Here is a 23,740-nt window from a genome sequence, read left to right as displayed (position 1 = left end):
AGTGGGCTCTCAAAAAAAAAAAAAAAAAAAAAAAAAAAAAAAAAAAAAAAGAAGTTACTTTCTAAAAAAAAAAAAAAACTGAAGCTGTTTCCTTTAAAGAAAAAACAATAGAACACAGGAGAAGTAGAGAGGGGTTATTTAGAAATGGACAGAGGTAAGAGGAAATTAACACTTATAAGAAAGATTCAGAGAATATACTTGAAAGAGTATATGAACTTAACATAGGGGTTTCAGCTAGCACAGGAAGGATTTTAAAGAAAAATTAATGATAATAGTGTTGCTAAGGATCTGGTGAAACTGGCACTTACTGCTAATACTAAACTGTACTTCCTTTTGAAAGTCAAAGCAGCAATACACACGGAAAGGCTTGAAAATGTATAATCATTTCACTAAGTAAACTTCTAGTAACTTATATAAAAGAAATAATTAAAATGCATCAAATAATAGGCACAATGTTCATTGTAGCACTTTGAAATATGGGAACAAAACAAATGTACAAAAGTTAATTAAATAAAGCACAGTACATTCAAACAATAAATTAACATGTAGTTATTAAAGTGTTGATTAATGTTTAGTGATTGCAAAGAAATGTGTATTATATCTGAAAGTTGATTACAGATTACATGCAACATTCTACCTACATTTTTATTGTATTAGGAAGATGCTCTGGGGATGGGAGTGTTTTTCTTCTTTTTATTTGTGGGGTCTAATTTTTCTACAACAAACATGGTAGTTGTTTCCATTTAAAAATATCAGAAAGACCCATATACTACAGTATATACACATAATAGAGCATTATACAGGTACAAAAAAAAAAAAAAGAGAACGTTTTATCTATGGAGTGATTTCCAGAATAAAACATCATATACACCATGTTCTGAATCAGACCATATAAAATTCACACCAAAAATTACTAACCCAAGTAACTTTTAAACATAATATTTTAATTAAATATCATTCTCTGTCTAAACACAAAAATAGCTATAAACAGTGAAATCTAGTTAATAAGTTCCTTTTCACAGTGGTATAGGATGGCAATTTTTTATTTTAGGATTCAGCAAATGAGTAGAAAATTTGAAGATAATGGGAGCCAGGTTTTTAACTGTTAAAGAAGATAGTTATAAATATGGAATAGAAAAACATTAGAATAATACACACAGTGCTGACAGATTAAGTTCTTCTGAGACCAGAAGAATTTAAGGGTCTTGAAGGAAAGAGCAAATCTGTACCCACAGGACACGATAAAAATATGCATTGCTGACAAGAGTCCTGGTCACAATTTTTTTTGTAGTTAGAATTGGAAAACATTAGCAGTATGGGCTTTGGAGTTACAAATTTATTTTAGTGAGTAGGCAAATTCACAAATACAGAATCTCTGAATAATAAGGATTGACTGTATTTCTATTCTTTATAATTAATTTATGGAGAGAGTCTCTATGTAAATACCTCATTCCTTGTTAAATATGTCCTCTAAATTTACCAGGATAATAGACAATTCTTTCCTGAATCATTATTTACTAGATGATTGGAAAATGGTCATTTTTTTCTAATTCTATCAGTCCTTTTACATTTATTAGTTGACATTCTTCTAAGGAACAGCTTTTCTTTTTCCCTGTTATTCACTCAGTTATTATTTCTATCTGTGTGGACTCCTGAATTTGTTTTATTTTATAACCTGATTATTATCATTATTTATTTTGTTGGTCAAATTGTCCTAATTTGGCCACTGGGAACTCCACCCCTTCAAACTGGCTCCTGTGTCCTCTTGACAAGTTTTTATCATTTGAAAACTTTAGCCCTACAGTTCAACTCCCCTTTCAACAATTTCCCAATCTTCAACAATTCTTTGTTCTCCCTCCTTCGAAAATTATCCCTTTATGAATCCTTCTTCTATTTATTAGTGATCGATGGCAGGCACACAGAGAAAAGACACACCAAAATAGGGATATTTTAAGCCATCAAATCATAAATACTTACATGAAGAACTGTGAACCATTTGTATCCTTTCCTCTGTTGGCCATTGACAAGAGAAATTCTTTGTTGTGTTTAACAGCAAAACTTTCATCTACAGGGAAGCAAAGTTTTCAGTTTTAATATAGGCATAAACTCCAAAAAACCCCACATCATTTTGTGTTCATATCATGTGCAATTTAGTGTCAGACAAAATTTATATAAATGTCAGGTTAAAAGAAAAGTCAAATGTTAACCAATTCCTTCCTCCATTTTTTTCAGATTAATACATTTCTAATTTTTAATCTCTTGCTATAAAATCCAACTACTTATCAATTCCCTTTCTTTCCATTTACATTTGTCCTTTACATTTTTTTGGGGGAAAAGACAATACAAATTTCTTTGCTTATTTAAAGAAAATGAAACTCCTTAAAAGGAAAAGAATCCAGATAGGATTCTTTTATACTTCATTTGTTTCATTTTTGAGCACAAAAAGGCACATACCCTGAGCACAGAGAGGCATTCATTAACTTAATCTCTGTCACAGCATCACTTATTGTAAAGAGAGAAGCTTGCCTTCCAATCGTGGATCAGAATGAGAACAAAGCAAATGGAATATGAAACAAAATTTCAGTGAATAACAAAGATGAATGATGGGAAATATGAAGTTATTTCTATGATCACATGCTTATAATCTTTCAAATAATCTTCAGATCAATAAAAAAAATTTCAGAGAGAAAAGTTAAACTTGGGAAAAACATCATAGCCAAATTTTAGAATATCAAAGAGTTTAAAAAAAAATCACAGAAAAATTGGCCCAATAAAAATGTAGATATCGTTTCTAAGAAAAACTGTAAAATCTTCTTTAATAAAGATTAAGATCATTCAATATCCATTTATGATAAAAACTCTCAACAAAGTGGGCACAGAGGGAACATACCTCAATATAATAGAGGCCATGTGTGACAAACCCATAGATAACATTATACTTAATGGTAAAAAGCTGAAAGCTGTTCTTCTAAGATCAGGAACAAGACAAGGATGCCCACTCTCACCACTTTTATTCAACACAGTATTCAAAGTCCTAACCACAGCAATTAGTCAAGAAAAAGAAATAAAAGGCATGCAAATTGGAAAGGAAGAAGTACAACTATCACTATTTGCAGACGACATATTAAAAACCCTAAACACTCTACCAATAAAACTATCAGAATAAACAAATTCAGTAAAGTTCCAGGATACAAAATTAATATACAGAAATCTGCTGTTTTCCTATACACTAACAACGAATTATCAGGAAGAGAAATTAGGAAAACAATCCCATTTACAACTTCATCAAAAAGCATAAAATACCCAGGAATAAATTTAATGAAGGAGGTGAAAGACCTGTACACTGAAAGAAATTGAAAGCAACACACCATGCTCATGGACTGGAAGAAGTAACATCATTAAAATGTCCTTACTACCCAAACAATCTACAGATTCAATGCAATCCCTATCAAAATACCAATGGAATTTCTCACAGAATTAGAATATTCTGTGTATGGAACCACACACAAAAGACCCTAATAGCCAAACCAACCTTGAGAAAGAACAAAGCTGGAGGTATCACACACCCTGATTTCACACTATACTACAAAGCTACAAAACAATACGGTACTGACACAAACACACACATGTATAAAGATGGAACAGAATAGCGAACCCAGAAATAAACCCACACTTACATAGTTAATCTATGACAAATAAGGCAATAATATACAATGGGGTAAAGACAGTCTCTTCAAATGGTAATGGGAAAACTGGACAGATACATGCAAAAAAAGGCAACTGGACCACTTTCTTATACCACATACAAAAATAAACACAAAATGGATTAAAGGCTTAAATGTAAGAGCAGAAACCATAAAACTTGTGCAAGAAAACATAGGCAATAAACTCTTTGACATTGGTCTTAGCACTATTTTTTGGAGTCTCTCTTCACAGTCAAGGCAACGAAAACAAAAATAAACAAATGGGACTATATCAAACTAAAAACTTTTGCACTAGAAAACAAAGAAAACCAACAGAACAAAAAGGGAACGTACTGAAAGGGAGAACATATTTGCAAATGAAATGTCTGAAAAGGGCTTAATATACAAAATATATATAAGAACTGATATAACACCAAAAAAACAGCTGATTAACAAATGGGCAGAGGACCTGAGCAGACATTATTCTAAGATGTACAGATGGTCAACAGACACATGAAAAAGATGCTCAACATCACTAATCATGAGGGAAATATAAATCAAAACTACAATGAGATATCACCTCAGACCTGCCTGAATGGCTATTATCAAAAACAACATGTAACAACATGGACAGACCTAGAGGGTATTATGTTAAATGAAATAAGTCAGACATAGAAAGACAAATACCATATGATTTCACTTTTATGTAGAACTTAAAGAACAAAATAAACAACACAAAATAGAAACAGACTCATGGATACAGAGAACAAATTACTGGTTGCCAGATGGGAGAGGTTGGATTAAAAAAAAACCAGAAACAGGGGGCGGCCAGTTGGCTCAGTTGGTTAGAGCCCTGTGCTCTTAGCAACAAGGTTGACGATTTGATCCCCACGGTGGGCCACTGTGAGCTGTGCCCTCCACAATTAGATTGAAACAACTACTTGATGGGTCCTGGAAAAATATTGGTCTTAGCACCTGGAAAAACACACTTAAAATAAATCAAAAAGTTAAAAAACAAAAAAAAAAGCAGCTGTGTTTAAGAAAAAAAGCAAACAACAACAAAAAAGAGACTCATAGATGCAAAGAACAAACTGATGGTTGCCAGATGGGAGAGAGGTTAGGTTAAAAAGGAAAAGGGATTAAGAAGTACAAACTGGTAGTTACAAAATAGTCACGGGGATGTAAAGTACAGCATAGGAAATATAGTCAATAATATTGTAATAACTGTGTATAATGCTAGATAGGTACTAGACTAATTGAGTAGATTCACTTCATTAAATTATATAAATGTCTAACCACTATGCTATACACTACAAACTAATATTGAATGTCAACTGTAATTGAAAAATTAAAAAGACCAAAAAAGGCAACAAATAACAAGTGGTAAGGATGACAAGTGAAAAAAGGGAACCCTCATGCACTGTTGGTGGGACCGCAAATTGGTCAGCCATTATGGCAAACAGTATGGAAGTTCCTCAAAAAATTAAAAATGGAACTACCATAAAATCCAGCAATTCCACTTCTGGGTATTTATCCAAAGAAAACAAAAACACTAATTCAAAAACATATATGCAGGGTTAGGGTTAAAAAACAAACAAAGAAAAAACAAACACACATATGCACCCCTTTGTTCACTGTAGCATTATTTACAATAAACAAGATTTACAACACTGAAGTAACCTAAGTGTCCATCAATAGATGAATGGATTTAAGAAAATATGGTATATACATACAATGGAATATTACTCAGCCATAAAAAGAACGAAATCTTGCCATCTGTGACAATGGATGGAAATAGAGGGTATTATGCTAATAGAAATAAGTCAGAGAAAGATAAATACCATACAGTTTCACTTATATGTGGAATTTATAAGGAAAAACAAATGAACCACCAAAGCAGAAACAGAGTCATAGAGAGAACAAACTGATGGTTGCCAGAAGGGAGGGATATAGGAGGACAGGTGAAATAGGTAAAGGGGACTAAGAGGTACAAACTTCCCATTATAAAATAAATGAATTATGAAGATGTAATGTACAACATAGGGAATATAGTCAATAACATTGTAGTAACTTGGTATGGGGACAGATGGTTACCAGACTTAATGTGGTATCATTTCATAAGGTATTTAAATGTCTAATCACTATGTTGTATGCTTGAAACTAATATAATATTGTATGTCAACTACACTTCAATAAAAAGAATTTTAAAAATTGCTTTGAAAATATAAGTTTAAAAAAGGATTAAGATGCTATAGAAGTTCCCAGTCTAGCACTATGATTCTGAGTTTATTATAGATTATTGCAACTCTTGAAGATGATATATGATGTCCTAGACAAAAAAATCCTACATCTATAAATGTTTTATAAAATTTTTCATAGAAAATTTTTCCAAATTAACCTCCAGAATAGTTGAAGATAGGTGGTACTGTTCAATGAATAATCTTAATGATTCAAGAGGAAAATCAAATGAATAAAGTAGAAAACATTAAAAACACAATTTAAAAGTAAGCATTTTTACCTTCAAAAAATCCTCCATAAATAGATTCCCCTCCTCGTCCATTTCCTAAGAATGAAAAACATGGACTCTTAGAACTCTCAAGACAGTAATCTCCTTGAATATGCTACCTGAACTTCTTAGAAAGTTGGTGATCGAATGACTTTGAATCAATAATACTCAAAGGTCCACAGCAAATCATAAAGTCAATACTGACAAGATCCCAATTTACTTTCTTTTCCTTGTAATACAATAGTAAGAATATGACAAAATCTATTAAGATATGTGAAAAAAAGAACGTTCAGATTCTAATGATTATGTAGGTTTTTAAAAATAACTGACATTTTTGTTCAAAGTATCTTTAAAGTACAATTTCAATGTTTGTCTAATAAAAAAGGATCGGTAAAAACTATACTATAAAGATTATTAGGTGTGACAAAAGCAGACAGATACACTGATAGGTTACTAAAAAATGAATATAATACTTTGTTTTTTTATCCAGAGGCAAATTTCTGAAATTCATTCATGTATCAAAAGTGGCATTTCCTATGCTTCCTTCTTTTTATGTATTTCTATAAGTACTTCTAATTATACTTCTAATTATTTGACCAAAGATTAAGTGGGGTGAGAAGAAAACTGTACTAAGACTTGTCTAATGTTGAGACCTATGATATTTAACAAAAATATATGATTTTCTTTCGTGGGAACCAAAGTCTTACCTTCACTGAAATCACCACCTTGAACCATAAAATCTTTGACAACTCTGTGAAAGAGACAACTCTTATAATGTAATGGCTTCTGAGTTGATTTCCCTGTCCCCTTTTCACCTATAAATAAGAAAAATTAGTAGGCCATTTAGTAGAAAGAAAATCAAGGAAGTAGTATTGAAGCAAAATTAATGACGAAAGCTTTCACTCTGTAAAATATACCTCTCTTGAACTATACAGATTTCTTTAAACTATAGGATTTTTCACTCCCCTCAGTAATTTTTTTAAAAACTTCATTTAAAAATCATCCATGTTTTTCTGGAGTGTAAAAATGTAGAAATCAATCTCAGATAAAATCCCATTACAACTATTATTTCTAAGAATTACTTTCACATTCTAGTCAATGTTGCATAATCTGTATGTTAAGAGAAAAAAGTAATATGCATAAAGAAATCTAAAATGTGTTAAGTAAAAATTAAACCAAGCCATAGTCAAGTGGGACTACTATTAGGGCAATTGAAAGTGTCAACAAACCTGTACAAAGACAACGAAAGTTCTCGCATGTTTTGGGGCACACATCAGAAAATAATTCAAAGACAACTCTTCCAGCTGAAAAGAAAGGTAGTTGTTTTAAACTTCTTTACTAATTTAAAATATTAAACACTCATTTATAAATGTTAAATAGGAACGTTAATTTTCTTACCAGGTTGATTATTAATGGCAATGTCAAAAAAACATCGAGGACGCTGAACCTTTATTCCCATGGCTCCAATAACTCAATCTATGAGTAAAATACTGTTTCAGGCAAACAGACAAAGATTTCCCATAAATTTCCAGAAAAAATACTCTGTGGAGCATAAACTAGAAATGTAGTTTGAATTTATTTTGGTATTTACTTCCTCTGATGATATTTACTTCCATGACAAATCACATGGATTGTTCTTTAAGAGATTAGAGTTCATTTTGTGAGACAAATAGAAAAGATATAAGAAAAGGCTTAGCCATTATATAATTAAATTTCTATTTTAACAACCAAATACAAATTGCCACCCCAAACAGAAAATTGTATTAAGTCTGTTTTAGTGAACTCAGCAGGTAAATCACCTTTAAACAGAGAAAAATCAAGGACAAACTGATCCAATCCTTTTGCTCCTAGAAAACAAAAATTAGTTTTAATTAAAATGGTAGTTTTAAAAAGAAAATCAATCAAATTCCTTAAAAAATCACCAAAAAGAAATCATCAAGGAAGAAAGTAGGATATTTTAACTATAGCAATGCATGGTAGATTTACATTTTGAGTAAAAGCACATTGTTTTACATATCAGGCTATTTTCTGATCATAAGTAATAGCTTTTACTAATATGCTAGTTAGTGTAGACACAAAAATCACCAATAAGTAGGCTACTCTGTGTAACAGTTTTATCTACATAGCAGATGGCTATTATTTAACAGACATTCTTCTTGATAAAGCATTTAAGGACTGAAAAAGTTTGAATCATAATACCTGGTGGGGAATGACAGGATGAAGGTGAAGAGAAGAAACAAAGGCACTTAGTGTAAATAGCACACAAAAATGATGGGCTATAAAAATGACAGTTACATCCACTCAAAACAGAGACTAACTAAAATGGATATGCTTTCCTGAAGATAACTGTATTTGAGCTTGTAATTCAGCAAGCAGTACATGATGATATCCTGGGTCCAGTGAGGCTTTGAAAGATCAATTATCCTCCATCCTGAACAGATTCAATCCTCTCTTTATCAATTTTTATTGGGAAAATCACCCAGTCACAACAGAGTTGTAGGAAATAATACAGGAAGATACAATGTGTACTCTACCCAGTTCCACCCAATGGTAATATTTTACAAAACTCTAGTATTACTATACTAGAGTATTAATTGTAGCATAAAAGCATAAAAATACTGATACAACCCACTTATCCTATTCACATTTCCCCGGTTTTACTTATACTCATTTGTTTGCATTTGTATTTATGTAACTCAACATAATTTTATCCAAATGTTGGTTCACGTAGCTCCCATCATCCGTTACCAACTTTACAAACTCCACAAAGCCCAAGTCAGAATATTCAACAATAAAAGCAAAGACTGCCCAAGTTACCAATAACTTGAAACAATACAAATTACATGTATTCATTCATTTGTTTAATGTTAATGTGAATTAGAGATTAAATTACATACAAAATAAGATTATGTTGCATTCAAATTGAATCCAACTGCTGGTACAGTCACTTTTGGCATTACTGAGTGAAAACAGGAAGAATATACCATTTTCTCAGAAATTAATTTTTTTATTTCTAACAGATATCTGATACCAGAATTTGTTTCACATGAAACAAAGCAAAAAAGATAACCTTTGAATTCTCTAGCATACTATGGACATAGACTTCCTGAAAACAGTGAGACAAAACAAAAACTTAGCAATTCTAATATCTTGCCAAATTTGTTGCATTAAGTTTTTTACTTGTACAGAATTTCAATTACTGCACATTTAAAATTAAGAATATGTTGAATCCATAAATCTGAAGAGACTACACTATCTTAAAGAAAAGTACTGTATTACTACTTACGTAGTACCCAATTATCCCTTTTATCCTCTAAATAATTTCTGTAGGCGTTCTTAAATTCTCTACTTTTGGCGATAGAGGAAGTTTCAGAAGCAGTTTAAGTATTTATTTTCCTAAAAAAATAAAAAAAAAATAAAAAAACACCTCTAGATCTTTTTAACTACAATATCCCAGGTAGAGAGTTCTACCTTACAAAATGAGAATATATATAGTACTGCCCGAAATACATCAAATAGTTTAAGACTACAGTTAATTTCCTATATACTTGTGTTCTTGAAAACAAACTCCAAATATGAAAAGCAGGCAATAGTTAAGAAAGCTCAGAAAATAATTCCTAATTACCTATATATAATCTTTTAGATAGCACAATCTTTCATGATTTTCTGAGTTTCTCAATTTTGAAGTACAATGAAAACAATCCTATAGTTTTGGGCCTTTGAAATTGCAATGAACACCATCGCTAATTTATGGAGTTAGGAGCACAAGTGGGAGCGACTAGGATAGTGCTTTGTTTTGTTTTTTGATCTGAGTGCTACTTGTATAGGTGAGTTCACTTTGGGAAAACATCAGTCCACTTAGAATTTGCATCCTTCTCAATATGCTACATTATACTTCAAGTTTACTTTATTAAAAATAATATATCTAAAACAAAACTCATATTTCTCTACCCCAATTCTCTCAAAACTCAGTAAATATTTCACTATCCAACTCAGCAGCTAAGGCTGAAAACTTGGAATCATCTTTGGTTCTATTCTCCTCACAGCCCGTTATCAAAACCATTAGCAAGTCAGTTTGACACGAGCTTCAAAAATTATCCCAATGTTCACACTGTCTTTCACCATTATCGTGTTTCATCTAGACTACTGCAGATGAAAACCTTCTAACTAGTTTTCTTGCTTTTACTTAGTCCTGTACTGTCTACTCTCCACAGAATAACCAGGATAGAATGAATGATTCTTTAAATGCACAAAACTTATCACATCATTCTTCTGCCTAATATTTTCTAATGTCTTACTATCACATTTAATCAAAATGTCTTAACATGGATTTTAAGACCCTAAATTAGTACTGACCAATAAAATATGAGTCACATAACGTAGTTTTAAATTTTCAGTAGCCACATTTTAAAAAGTAAAAAAAAAAGGTTAATTTTAATAATATATGTAATTCAGTATGTCCAACATGTTATTTCAACATATAATCAACATAAGATGTTATTAATGATATATATCACATTCTTTTTTTGGTACTAAGTCTTGGAAATCCAGTGTCTATCCATTTAGACCAGCCACATTTCAAGTGCTCAGTAACCACATGTATCTCAGGGCCACTGTACTGAACAGCACAGCTCTAAGTATTTTAGTTCCTGTTGACTTTATCTAACATTCTTCACAACTTGCTTCCGACACGCTGGTGTTTCTGCTGTTCTTCAAACATTCCAAGCCCTATTCCCTCATCCAGTCTTTCACATTTGCTGTTCCCTCTTCATGGAATGATCTTAACCCCAGATCTTTAGAACATGGTTCTTCCTCTCACTTACTGAAGTCATTGCTCAAGTATCACTTCCTCATGGAAACTATTCTAAGGAGCAACCCCTGTCCTCCACCACTTTATATCCCCTTATTCTGCTTTATTTTCCTCCCAGCATTCATTGCTATTTGATATTTTATTAAAAATTCAAGTTTTTATATCTATTTCTCTTACTAGAATATAAATTCCATGATATGAAATTTATATCATATCACCTCTTAATTCTTAGTGCCTCAGTGTTTGGCTACGGCAGAAAACCAGTATTTAATAAATGAATATATTACACTGGTGCAAAAGTAATAACGGTTTTTGCAATTATTTTTAACTTTTTAACCTGCAAATACTTTTGCAGCAACTTAATACATACATGAAAGGACAGGCATGTGTGAAAATGCTTTTCTGCAATATTGCAAAAACAACAAAAAGGTAACACCCAAAATGTCCCACAATGAGAGAAAAGCTGAATAAATTATGGTATATACATACTATTTAATATTACACAGCAGTTTAAAAAGTCTTTACAGACATTATCCAAAAAAAAACCCTATTTAACTGAAAAGGAAAAAAAAAAGCAAAATTGCACATAAGTATTTTTTATACCCTAAAATAATACTCTGTATCTAAATAAACAAAAGGGTCTTAAGAGATATATACCAAAACTCCTACAGTACTTTGCAGAGACCAGCAGTAGGGATGGAAGTCAATGTGGGTCTTTAGCTTTAACTATAAGGTTTGAATTTTTGCAGCGACAATATATTCATGTATTAGCTTCCCAATTTAAATTAATAAAATTTTAAAAATATCTGCATAGTAAAATAAAATAGAAAATACATGAAAATATTAAGAGGCTACCTCTAAGTAAAAGGATAGGTGGTTTTTATTTTAGTTTTTTTATTTCCCATGTTTTCTACAACAGATATAGACCTGTAAAACAAACTCTTCAAAAGAGTTGTCAAGTCTAGAAGATCTTGGGAAATTTTTATTTTTACAAAACTATCCCCTAAAATGGAAACTATGAAAAATACACGTGAACATTTACCTAAACTCTGGATATTTAAATACATTTTCAGGTTCACAATAATGAAATAAATAATGGATATAAACAAATTTGACCTCATGAAAAAATTTATATCTATTAATGGAAAATTAGAAAGTAAAAAATTGGGGTAAATCTTTTCAACAAACATGATATATTAATTTTCTTCTGTAGAACAGTGCTTAAGAATGGGGGCACTAGGATAATTCTGCACTGACCAGGACTGTCCTAATTTCTGCAGAAAATTAAGCATCCTTGGTCCTAACTGTTAAATATCACTCCAAGTGATGATCAAAGAAAACTCTCACTGTCCCTTTGTTCCATCTTTGAGAACCACTATCATAGGGTCCATATACCAAACAACTAAAAGCAGAAAGCCCACCCAAAGGAACATAAACATACAATACACAGAAAGTAAAATTAAAAATACAAACAGTATGAACAATTCTGGTAAGCAACTTGGCATTATAGACTAAGACTTTGAATATATTCATATTCATTCTAACCTTTAATACTTTAGTAATTCAGTCTCTTAGAATCTCTAGAAAGGCAACCATTTTAAATGAAATGTTCCTTGTTTTTTTTTTTTAATAATAGAGAATAATTAGAAACAACGTAAATGTCCAACACAATTAAGTAAGTAAATTAGAAAATGTTCCTATGATGGACTATTATGCTGCCTATGAAAACACAACTTTTAAATACAACATGGAAAAAATATTAAATGAAAGATACCAATATTACATGTTATAAGTAGATAATAAATCCTTTTAAACTATTAAGCATAAAAAATTCATATATACTGTCACTATAGTACATTTTATAATAGTGAAATAAAAAACAAACTGGTTGGTACAGTAATAGAAATTGGTTAAATAAATGATACCTTCATAAAATGGATGGTATTCATCTGTGCCATTGGAAATTATATTCTTACATGTTGAAATTATAGAGATAATATTTTTCACCTATGGATTTGACAAAAATAAAAAATACTGACCTAATACATTGCTGCTGCTAGTAAAGGAGTAAATCGATATAGTTCTTTGCTAATCAGACATCATAAAGTATTATGAATGCATTAAATACTCTTCGACTCAATAGCCCCATTTCTGGGAATTTATTTTATATATATCCTACACATTTGCAAAATAAGGTTATTCAAGGCACCATCATTTGTAGTAGCTAAAAGGCTGTAAACCTAAATGTCCACATAGGAGGGATAAGTTACATAAATCCTATCACATCTGCATAAAAAACAGAGGAAGCTGTCCACATACAGCTATCTGCAAGACATTTTGTTAACTGTGGAAAAAAAGGGCAAGGTACAGAAATGTGTATAAACTACTTTCTTTGTAGATATATTTTTTAAGTAAACAAATAATACAGAGGCATTGTCAAATAAAGAGTCATCTGGTAGGAGAGGAAACAGGTAGCTGGGGAAAATTGGGTAAGAAGATTTTTTACTGTATAACCTATACCTCGTCAATTTTATAGCACATGAATATTATTAAAAGTTATAAATAAAACTGAAAACTAAAAATTCTCAAAGACTCCCCATGAATGAGAGAATACTCATATTAGGTGAAAAAAGCAAATTAGTAAGCAGTAGTGTCTGTAAAATTCCAATTTTACACATATCAGATGCACATTAAAAAAAGATAGGAAACCAAATTACTATGTTGAAGAGATAACTACACCATGTTCACTGCAGCGTTATCTACAACAGCCAAGAGATGGAGAAACCTAAGTGTCCATCAACATATGAACGAATAAAGAAAATGTGATTGAGATACATAATGGAATACTATTCAGCCATAAAAAGGAAATCCTGCCATTTGAGACAACATCAATGGAACTTGAGGGCATTAAGCTAAGTGAAATTATCAGACAAAGAAAAATACTGTATGATCTCACTTAAATGTAGTATCTGAAAAAGGTGAATAAAAAATATATGCATACACATTGAAATATTATTCAGCAATAAAAAAAAGGAAATTTAACCACTTGTGACAACATGGATGAACCTTGGAAACATCATACTAACTGAAATAAATCAGACAAATACTTACAATACTTAAGATCTCACTTATATGTAGAATCTTAAAAAAACAAAAACTCAAATCCACAAAGTTCTAGGATGTAATGTAGAGCATGGTAATTATAGTTAATACTGTACCATATAAAGTTGCTAAGTAAGATAGGAGATCTTAAAAGTTCTTACCACAAGAAAAAAATTATAACTATGTGAGGTGATGGATGTTAACTAGACTTAACGATAGAGATCATTTCACAGTACATATGTCAAAGCATGTTGTACACCTGAAACTAATATAATGGTATATGTCAATTATATCTCAAAAAAATAAGAGGCAAGAAGAAATAGGATTTACCAATATATTAACATTGATTATACTTGGGCCACGGGTTTAAGGATAATTTTTATGTATTTGTTTTCCAAATTTTTTCAACAGTTGAAGCAGTACCCACTGTTATAATCAAGAAAAAATATTTTTAAAAATACTAATAAAATGAGATAATATCTTGCCTATCAAAATAAGCAAAGATCTTTTAAAAGAATAATTCCCAATACAGCACTCCTCTGGAAACAATATGTGAAACTCTTAAGTTTTTATACCTTAAGTTGGTTTATACCTTAAATCAGTAAAATTCAACTACTTGGAATCTACTGTAAGGAACTACCCTAAACTTAGAAACTCTTCATGTATAAAGTTGGCCATATTACTGTTCCTTTTATTAACATATTATCAGAAGCAACATATTCAATATGAAAAATGGTTTAATTATGTCCTGTGGTTGAATAAAATATCATAGTTTTTTAAACCAATGCTTACAAAGATTAATAATTTGGAAAATGCTCATAATTTGTTTAAAATAATCAAGATATAAAACAGCATATGCAATATCATTATAATCTCATAAACCACCCCTAACCCTCAAATTCAAAGATTTACAAAAAGAAAAAAAAATAAGATTGTAAAGAAATAATCATTACTGCTTTTGGTTGTAAGACTGGGAGAGGGATTTTGTCTGACTGTATATTTTTCTACTTTAATAAAGATACTAATTGCTATTATAAAGAAAACATTCGTAATAAAAAGGAAAATATATATACAACTTTCTAAGATTATAATGTATATGTCTGTAAGTAGTTATTATACTTAGGTTACATACACCACATAAGGATACTTTTCATAGAAATAGATTAAGATTAGTTTTCCTGAAATGACAAATATGTCTTAATTCAAGAAAGATTAAAGATAGCAAATTATCATTAACAGCACTACACAAATCTCTTAAGTATGTAAATGATCTATTATTGACAGCTAATGAAGAACAATGGTGACACAAGGTGGCTCAATAGTATGTCTCTAATGTTACTGAAATCAGATTTCATCTAATCAGAAAAAGGACATGTTTCCTCTATAATTGATTTCCTGGTATTACTCAAATAGTATCTAAAATCAACCACAAAACAAACATCTGGTCAATTTTTTCATTTTTTTTCCAAGAAAAAGAGAACTGCAAAGAAATACCAAAAATATAGCTCAGGGGGAAAAAAATCAAGCCTTTGCAATTTTCAGTAAAATAATTCATGTATTTCCCAAGAATCGTACATAATGAAAGCTTTCATTGTAGTAGTCTACATGGGTAATCTGTTTGCTGCAAATTTGTTTAATCCAAATGAGTTGCAGCTATTTCTATAAAATCCAGATATAAATTTTTCTTGAAAAAAATCATCACCATTTATTACAATGTGTCCTGTTCCCATGCAGAAATCAGCATAGTCTGCCCCCATTACACGAAGTGTATATGTTCCAGTTTGACCTAGTTTCCATTATTGCCTATTAGCCGTTACTATTTATCTACTTGACCTCATGCACTCACCTACCCTGCCCCACCCCTTCAAAAATTTAGTATGTGATAATACTTAATTTCATCTCCTTTATTCATAATGAAAATATTTTAAATAAAGTTAATAAGCTCATTGAAAAGTTAGATTACACAAAATGCATAAAATCCTGATACTTAGCTATAACTTTTAATATTTTAATGTATATTCTACTTTTTTCTAAGCAGACAACATCACAATGTTTTAAATGTTTATCAACAATATCATATTTTTGTATGTCAGTAATAGATGTTATAAATTTTTAAATACTAACTGCTAAGATGTATAAAGTTCTGCAACAAATGCATTCCATAAAAAATACCAGAAGTAACAAATTCATATTTGAAAAGTTTACTCTTACAGGTTCATACATAAAATAATTTCCATATTCACCCTAAAGTAACAAGGACGAAGGCACAAGAATATAGGCAACTAATTAAAATATATAGTAAAAGACAAGGTATTTGTAATTAGGAAAGCAATAATGCAATGATTTTATTACATTCAAAGAATTATTTGGAAGCTTCACACAGTATGAAGGAGTCAGCATAGTCTTGAATTTTGAAAAAGCAGATAATAAATCCTTTTAAACTTTTAACATGATTAGCAGGTCTTTACCCTTTCCTATTCCCTTGGCTAATTTCTATGTGTCCTTAAAGATTCAACCTAGCCAGGATACACTTTGGGAGTTCAGCCCTTACTCTGAAGCTTAAATAATCTTCCTTTGTTGAATCATATTTTCTTTATCATAAACTAGTCTGTAAATTCCTTGAATTCAGAACCTTTGTATCTTCAATACCAAGCAGTCAGTGCCTGGCCCAGGACTACATTATCAAATAGAAGGAATGCTCATTGAGGCACGTGCAGAACTAGACTCTGCTATTAAAACTTAGTGCCTTTCCTCCTACAAGTACTATGTATCTATAGTCAGTAAATTCTCCCAGAGCCTACCTAACCATCCTCTCAGCCTGTTTCATAACTGAAACAGCCTTTTTCCTAGATCTGCCTACTGAGTTCTATTAACAAAGTGTTTCTTTCCTTCTTTCCTTTTCTCTCTTCCTCCCTCCCCCTCTCTTTTTAAAAACAGAATCCGCTGTAAAAGGGAGCATATTCAGTTCGGGACCAAGAAACAAAGATGAGAAGTTCTTATCTGCTTAAGTTTAATAAAATGGGTGATAATTCTCATACAAGAGTTCCACCTCTAAGTGCAATCATATTAAGTTAAACTAACTAAAATTATAGCAGCTCTTGAAATGAAGATTACTTTCAAAGAGAGCAATATAATATTCAAACCAGCCTCTTTACCCTACTCCTAATGTAGTTCACAGAGAACAAATGAGAAATAAAAATGGATTGCTTCAAAAATAATTAAATAAATTTATGAATGCCAGATTGCTAATGAACTAAGTACAAAAAAGTTAAAATTCTGAGGTGTCAGGAAAGACAACTATCCTCTTCCACATAGTGTCCCTTCCCTTAGTCTCTGCCAGTTAGTCACAAACCACCACTGGTAGAAACACGATAAACAATGTATAGGCACTTCCTGAATTCTTAAACCTTTAGAGAAAAGCTGTAATGTTGCCAAGTTCAGTGTAAATAATATGCTATAATAATAGATAACAGAGATTATATGCTTTCACACATACAATCTAAGACAAAAATATAGTACAACTGTGTTAGTACTGAACTAAAAAAAAGAGTATATTAAGCGGAAAATCCCTGCTAATATTATTATTGTACTTGTAATTATCTCAATTCTTATAATGATAAATTAATTCCACCATGTTAGCAATGTTACTCAACCCAGTTAATTCCTGCAGAAAGAACTACAGACTTCTGAAATTTAAAGGAAACTTAAGAGATAATCTAGTCCAATTTTCTGATTTTATAGATTGAAAACAAGAGAACTAGTGAGTTGAAGTGAATGGATCAAGGTTACAAGGGGGAAAAAGCAAGAGTTGTCTTATACTCTACAGCTTTATTGTAGAAACGAGCTTATCCAGAAATATTCCAGGCAATGGCTTATTTAATTTTCCACCATCCGACCATAATGCAATGATTTAGTTATGAGTAAACATTAGCTGAGATTTTACATTAGGTGTCTTTATAACAGGCTTCATTCATTTAAAAAATCAATGAGTTAAATCATTCACGTTTTAAAAAGAACATTTTAATATCAAAAATTGATGCCTATATTTATAAGTATAACGCAATTAAATTTTAGGAAGAGGTTGGTGATTATTTTAAGCCACCACTCAAACTAAAACAAAGTACTACAGATTTCCTCTTTGGCACTAAAAGTACAAAGTCCCAGTTACAATCATTTTCTCTGAGTACTTATAATACTGCATGTAGTAAATGTCCAGATGCAAGATTTGCCCTATAGAAATAAAATAACGTAGAATTCTTACGGAGACAGTATATGCATCAACCTATGGCAAAATCATTGACACTTAAATGAAAACTGAAGCTTGTTGCTAATATTAAAGCCAAAAAAAGGGTGTAATACCACAATGTAGCAGAGATTTGCAACAAACTTTGCAAATCACTTGAATTATCTATGATTCCCAGGACACCTTAATACATTAGGACACTAAAAGTAGATAATACATTATAATTCTGTTGAAATAACCTGTTAGTATAGTAAGAGAAAAAAACACCAATCAACATGTATTTCTTAAAAGAGCAACACTGAAAGAATTGCAGATGGTGTGCTAACAACTATTACAACTAGTTCATCCTATTATGAATGGCTACCAATTTCCCTCTGCATAAAGAATGAATGCTGCCTATCATAAAATCTAATTTAAAATACGCAAAAGTACAAAAAGTACCTTACATAGAGGCTACCGATAATGCAAGACCACAATAAGAAGCACCAAAAACTACAGACCTTTAATAAGTCACAATAAATGTAATGTATGCCTTTCACTTCATAGAAGCTTTGAGTTCTTACTGAAAGCCAATTTTACACAAAATTTTAACAAACCTGAATATTTATTTTCGAAGCCCATAGTTGATAGTCTGAAATCAAAATATTTTATATATGAAGAAACTGAGGTTCAGAAAGATGGCTGAGCCAGAAACAAACCAAAATTTTCTAACCTAGGAAGTGTGCAAACTTGTACACTCCTGACAGCAGGGGAAGGCGCCTTGACCCTGCCATTAGCTTGCGACAACAAAAGACCATAAAAAGCAAACATGATTTTTTTAAAAAGGCACAGAATCCTACCACTAGAGAAACCCATTAGGATCCTAGGGTCCCAATAATCCTGAATCATAAAACATTAAACAACATAAAATGAATTCTAAGACTGAAGTATGTAATTTGTTATAAAAATAATCCCATCTCAAATGGCTAGAAGGGGGGGATGCTAAAACGGGTAAATTTTCCGGGACATAACAAATTATCAGTGAGAAAAGTGGGTATTCTAGATATCTGTGCTTTTCTGGCTTTTATGGCACAATTTTAAAAATGTCACACACCCCCCTCCCCATCATCCTTCCGAATCTGTAAATTACTGGCCATTCTTCGCCAAAAGGGGGACACATACAGACACACACACACACACACACACACACACACACACACACACACACATATTTTTCCCCACTCTGGTTTTAGCTACTGAATGTTGACGTACCTCCAAATTTCCAAACCATTTAATTGTTCCTCGGATGTACTTGTTATCACTACTGCAAAAACTTGATCCTGCACAGAAAGTACTGTTGTGAGAAATTAAAATCAACGCACAAAATGATGCTTTTATAACATTTCCAAAACGACTGGGAGTTCTTCATTCCCGCAGACCTCAACTTAGCTCCTTAAACGTCTAAAGATGAGCCAAATTCGCACAACTACCCCCAAAGCATAAGAAGCTCCGAAGCCATCACCTTCTGCCTAAACTAATGCCCTCCTCCTGAAAGGCCTGCGTTGCTCAAAGCTCCTGGGAAACGTGGGAGAACGTGGAGACAGCTCGGGGAGGAGGGAAGAGAGCCTGGATTCGAGTTTTAGAAGAATGCTTAACTAAGTGGCCTGTGCCACTTACCTCTGCACAAAAGACGCTGTGTAAAAGGAAAAGGTCGCAGGAGGAGGAACGCCTGTCTTCAGTCTAATCTTAACCCGTGATTCAGGCTCGTCGCCTGCCGCTCTCCAACCCTAACCTGACAGGACGTCATGTTACGCCTCCCCCTGCCCCACCGATCCTCCCACCTTCACCACTTTAGTGTTTAGTCTTACAATTTTGAAGCATCAAAAATCACCCTGGCTCTCTCGAGTCCAGGCCGCCGTCGCTGCCGCCATATTACAGCTTGTGCGGCAAAATGCGTCAGGAAGGGAGGCGTGCGCCCGAATGGAGAGGGCGGGGGCTGGCAGGAGGAGGAACGTTTCCCAGACCTGAAGGCACGGCTGGAAGCCTCCTCCAGCTGCAAAGCCAGCGCCACGGTCCTTGGGGGTCCCCTCTGGAATCCGGCAGCCCGATACCGCGAGGGGAAGACGGTTATCTCGGCAGGGCCTACCGTGCCGGCTCCGCCCCTCTTCTCGGGCCCTTCCCGCTCTCCTACCCCGGGTCTGCTGCGAAGGACGCCACCGGAACGACACGGGCCTCACGCCACCTACCTGAACCAGTACCGTCTCCTCTTCCTAGGGTCCCGTCCTTCACAGCGCTTCAAATCTACCGCCGCCAGAAAAGGCGCTAAAGCCCACTAACCGCCTCCCTCCCCCACAACCCAGTCCCAGCGTGGAGGGAAAGCGTCGCTCCGGAAGTACGTCACGGACCGGGGGACGGGCGCTCCTGGTGGTCCCTTGATTGTGTGACCTCGGCCCGCCCGGGAGTTCTAGGATTTGGGAGCCTGTTAAATACCTGGTGTATAGGTAGCTAAATGCTTTATAAAGTGTGAGTTGATTGGGAACGTTTGTAACCCTCAGAAGGCCACGTCGTTTGTGAAATGAAGTGCTTCGTTTAGTAAATATTTGTTGATCGTCTGCCAGAGTATTGGGAAGGAAGCCCTACTTTCAAGGAGCTTCTAGTTCCGTTTCCACTTAACGCTGTGACACGAGTTTTAAAACACAGAAATGACCAAAGTGCAATTGAGGAAAGCATGAAATTACAAAGGTAACTGATGCTTGTTTTTTACATTCTCACAACCAACCCGTGATATAGGTTATCGTTTCACAGATAAAGAAATTGAGGCCCAGAGAGGGCAAGTGCCACCTTCCCAAAGACGCTGTTTCTAAATATCAAAGCAAGTCAATGACTCCAAATCCATCTCTCTCTGTAGGGAAAATGGGACATACATTGTTATTGTTTTAAGAAGCAAGAGTCTAGATTATGTTAGAAATAAATGCCCACTGCTATTTGGGGGAGGAGGAATCAGAAATCCTTGTGGGAATGTGGGTAAGTTTTAAAGGAACTAGATAAGGAAATTTATAATCTGAGTTCTATATTATTGTATAAAAAGAACCTAAGTTATGATCATTTAAAATTTTCACTCATTTACGTGAGGTGAATTAATTGTCAACAACAGTTAGGCATGTGGTACATGTAAGGGTCTTGACCAATTTTACATAGCTGTAAAACTGAAGAAAATGCCTTAAGCCATTGCCTTTATTGCAGGGCAGTAACAGGATACCCATCTTTAGACAGTTCAGTGGTTGTATGATTTACACTTTACAGTAAGGAGGGCAATTCTGCGATATCTTAATAAATCCGATTTATATTAAGCACTATGTTAAGATAGATTTTTTTTGACCGTTGATTTGTTTGATTTTTGATTCAGCTTCCATGGGAATATATTTTTATTTAGCTATGATACACATATTAGTTTCTTAGATTCGTACTTACTGGTAGAGGGAATGTGTAAGTGATATTGCTCTTAACATTGGTGTACTCTTCCTCTTTTACACCAATTCAGTCAGAGACATTTTCGAAGATACATTACAGATCATCATAATGCTGTAATTAACATTTTGAGATGTAGAAAGATAACATTACTAATCTTGTTCTATGATATACCATCTTCCAAGAGAAACAGACATATGGAGTGGCTGAAGAATTATTTAATATTAAGTAAAATATTAATAAGTACTGTGGGGGCTAAAAAATAATACCTGTCTTCCCATCTTCTAAGTTCTTCTAGCTGGGTGAATAATAAAATTAACAGAGACAGATTAATAGGAGAAAATCAAGTTTTTAATACATGCGCATGGGGAATTCACGTAGGCAAAAAAATTCCAGCAAAGCAGATTTAAAAGAACCTGTATGATCAACTGCTATTGTTGTATTTATACAAATAATTGAGCCAAAATCATTGAAACTAGACTTGTGCAGTACATAAATTAGTCTTAATTTGGCTATCTTTGAGAAAAATGAGAGTGATTTTAGAGAGAAAAATTGTACTTCAATAGAAACTATAATACATAGTTGTGGATATTAATTAGATTCTAGTTTAGTTGTCTTGTTTTTTTAAATATTTGGCTACATCCTCTAATGTTTTGTTTTTCTCCTGTCTTTTGACTTGGAATTATTGAGAACTAAAACTGTTTTTTTTAAGCCTTGCAATTACAAACTACAGCTAGACAACATGATACACACTTCAGAGAAATTGCCACAACAGCTCATGTTTAAACAATCTCAGTGACTGATGTAAGCCACACAGAGATTTTACCTGAATACTTGATGACATTATCAGAGACATTCAAACTACAGACCAGGAGAATCTATCAGATTGTCCCTGCCTGCCCAAATTATCAACCAACTGAAGGGAACCAAAGTTTTGTCCCTAAAGCTGCCTTTTTAGGATATTGATTTTTAAGCTGGTTATTTAGAAACAAAAGACTCAGAAAGAACATTTGACCCTCTCCCCTTTCCTGCCCAAGAGATTCATATAGAAAAACCTGCTTTAGGAAGGAAATCTTAGGATGGCTTTAGCCTACATAGCATAATTTGAATTAAATACGAGGTCTGACAATTAAGTTCATGAACTTGTTTCATCGATGTTGCAAATCTTTTTTGATATCTGGGATTATTTATAATGAATTTGTACCAAGTGGACAAACAGTTAACCAAGTTTACTATTTGGAAGTGCTGAAAAAGCTGTGTGAAAAACTTAGACGACCTGAACTTTTCGCCAACAATTTATGGCTCTTGCATCACGACAATGCACCAGCTCACATAGTACTGTCTGTGAGGGAGTTTTCAGCCAGTAAACAAATAACTGTATTGGAACACCCTCTCTACTCACCTGATATCGCCCCCATTGACTTCTTTATTTACCTGAAGATAAAGGAAATATTGAAGACATTTTGATGACATTCAAGATATCAAGGGTCATACGACGATAGCTCTGATGGCCATTCCAGAAAAAGAGTTCCAAACTTGCTTTGAAGGGTGGACTAGGTGTTGGTGTCAGTGCATAGCTTCCCAAGGGGAATACTTCGAAGGTGACAGTAGTGATATTCAGCAATGAGGTATGTAGCACTTTTTCTAGGATGAGTTTGCGAACTTAATTGTCCTACGTCTTATGTTAAATAGGGCTTCAGGCAGAGGCCTATTAGCTAGATATCCCCCGTGTTCCATTGTTTCTGGTTGCCCAGCAAGAATGTTTCTGCCAGGTATGTTCTGCTCTTCCTCAACTACCTGTAAGTTGCCCATCCTCACTTCTGAGATCTAGGATCCTTGTTCCTCTCCTTTTCTCTTTTGTCTAAAATGTCATACATATCCTGTGTTGCTTCACTGTCTTTGGAATTTTCACGCTTATGTGAATTCCCCATATACATGTATTAAAATTT

At 33.2% G+C, this 23,740-nt stretch overlaps 2 protein-coding genes across 18 annotated transcripts in view; one reads left to right on the top strand and one right to left on the bottom strand.

Annotated features, from left to right (window-relative positions):
- PPIG (peptidylprolyl isomerase G) overlaps positions 1 to 20,722 on the bottom strand; it is a 47,561-nt gene extending 26,839 nt beyond the window's left edge. Inside the window, exons 1-9 of one of the 15 annotated variants that reach the window (XM_081052429.1) lie at positions 20,570 to 20,719; positions 19,596 to 19,663; positions 9,476 to 9,585; positions 7,989 to 8,036; positions 7,588 to 7,665; positions 7,419 to 7,493; positions 6,897 to 7,004; positions 6,202 to 6,246; positions 1,978 to 2,065 (exon numbers count right to left, since the gene is read on the bottom strand). In XM_081052429.1, coding sequence (XP_080908555.1) covers positions 1,978 to 2,065; positions 6,202 to 6,246; positions 6,897 to 7,004; positions 7,419 to 7,493; positions 7,588 to 7,648 — 377 coding nt within the window. In that variant the 5' untranslated portion in view covers positions 7,649 to 7,665; positions 7,989 to 8,036; positions 9,476 to 9,585; positions 19,596 to 19,663; positions 20,570 to 20,719. Of the gene's footprint in view, positions 1 to 1,973; positions 2,066 to 6,201; positions 6,247 to 6,896; positions 7,005 to 7,418; positions 7,494 to 7,587; positions 7,680 to 7,988; positions 8,037 to 9,475; positions 9,586 to 19,595; positions 19,664 to 20,191; positions 20,509 to 20,569 lie in introns of those variants that run through there. The other 14 variants (XM_081052424.1, XM_081052426.1, XM_081052418.1 and 11 more) reach the window with 14 other exon arrangements.
- FASTKD1 (FAST kinase domains 1) overlaps positions 20,489 to 23,740 on the top strand; it is a 39,494-nt gene continuing 36,242 nt past the window's right edge. For all 3 annotated transcript variants that reach the window (XR_013993568.1, XM_081052411.1, XM_081052412.1), the window contains exon 1: positions 20,489 to 21,065. The gene's annotated coding sequence lies outside the window, so the exon portion shown is untranslated. The remainder of the gene's footprint in view (positions 21,066 to 23,740) is intronic.

The sequence above is a fragment of the Rhinolophus hipposideros genome, assembly GCF_964194185.1.
Source record: "Rhinolophus hipposideros genome assembly, chromosome: 6".
Classification (NCBI taxonomy): domain Eukaryota; kingdom Metazoa; phylum Chordata; class Mammalia; order Chiroptera; family Rhinolophidae; genus Rhinolophus; species Rhinolophus hipposideros.
This window is presented reverse-complemented; position numbering and strand designations above follow the sequence as displayed.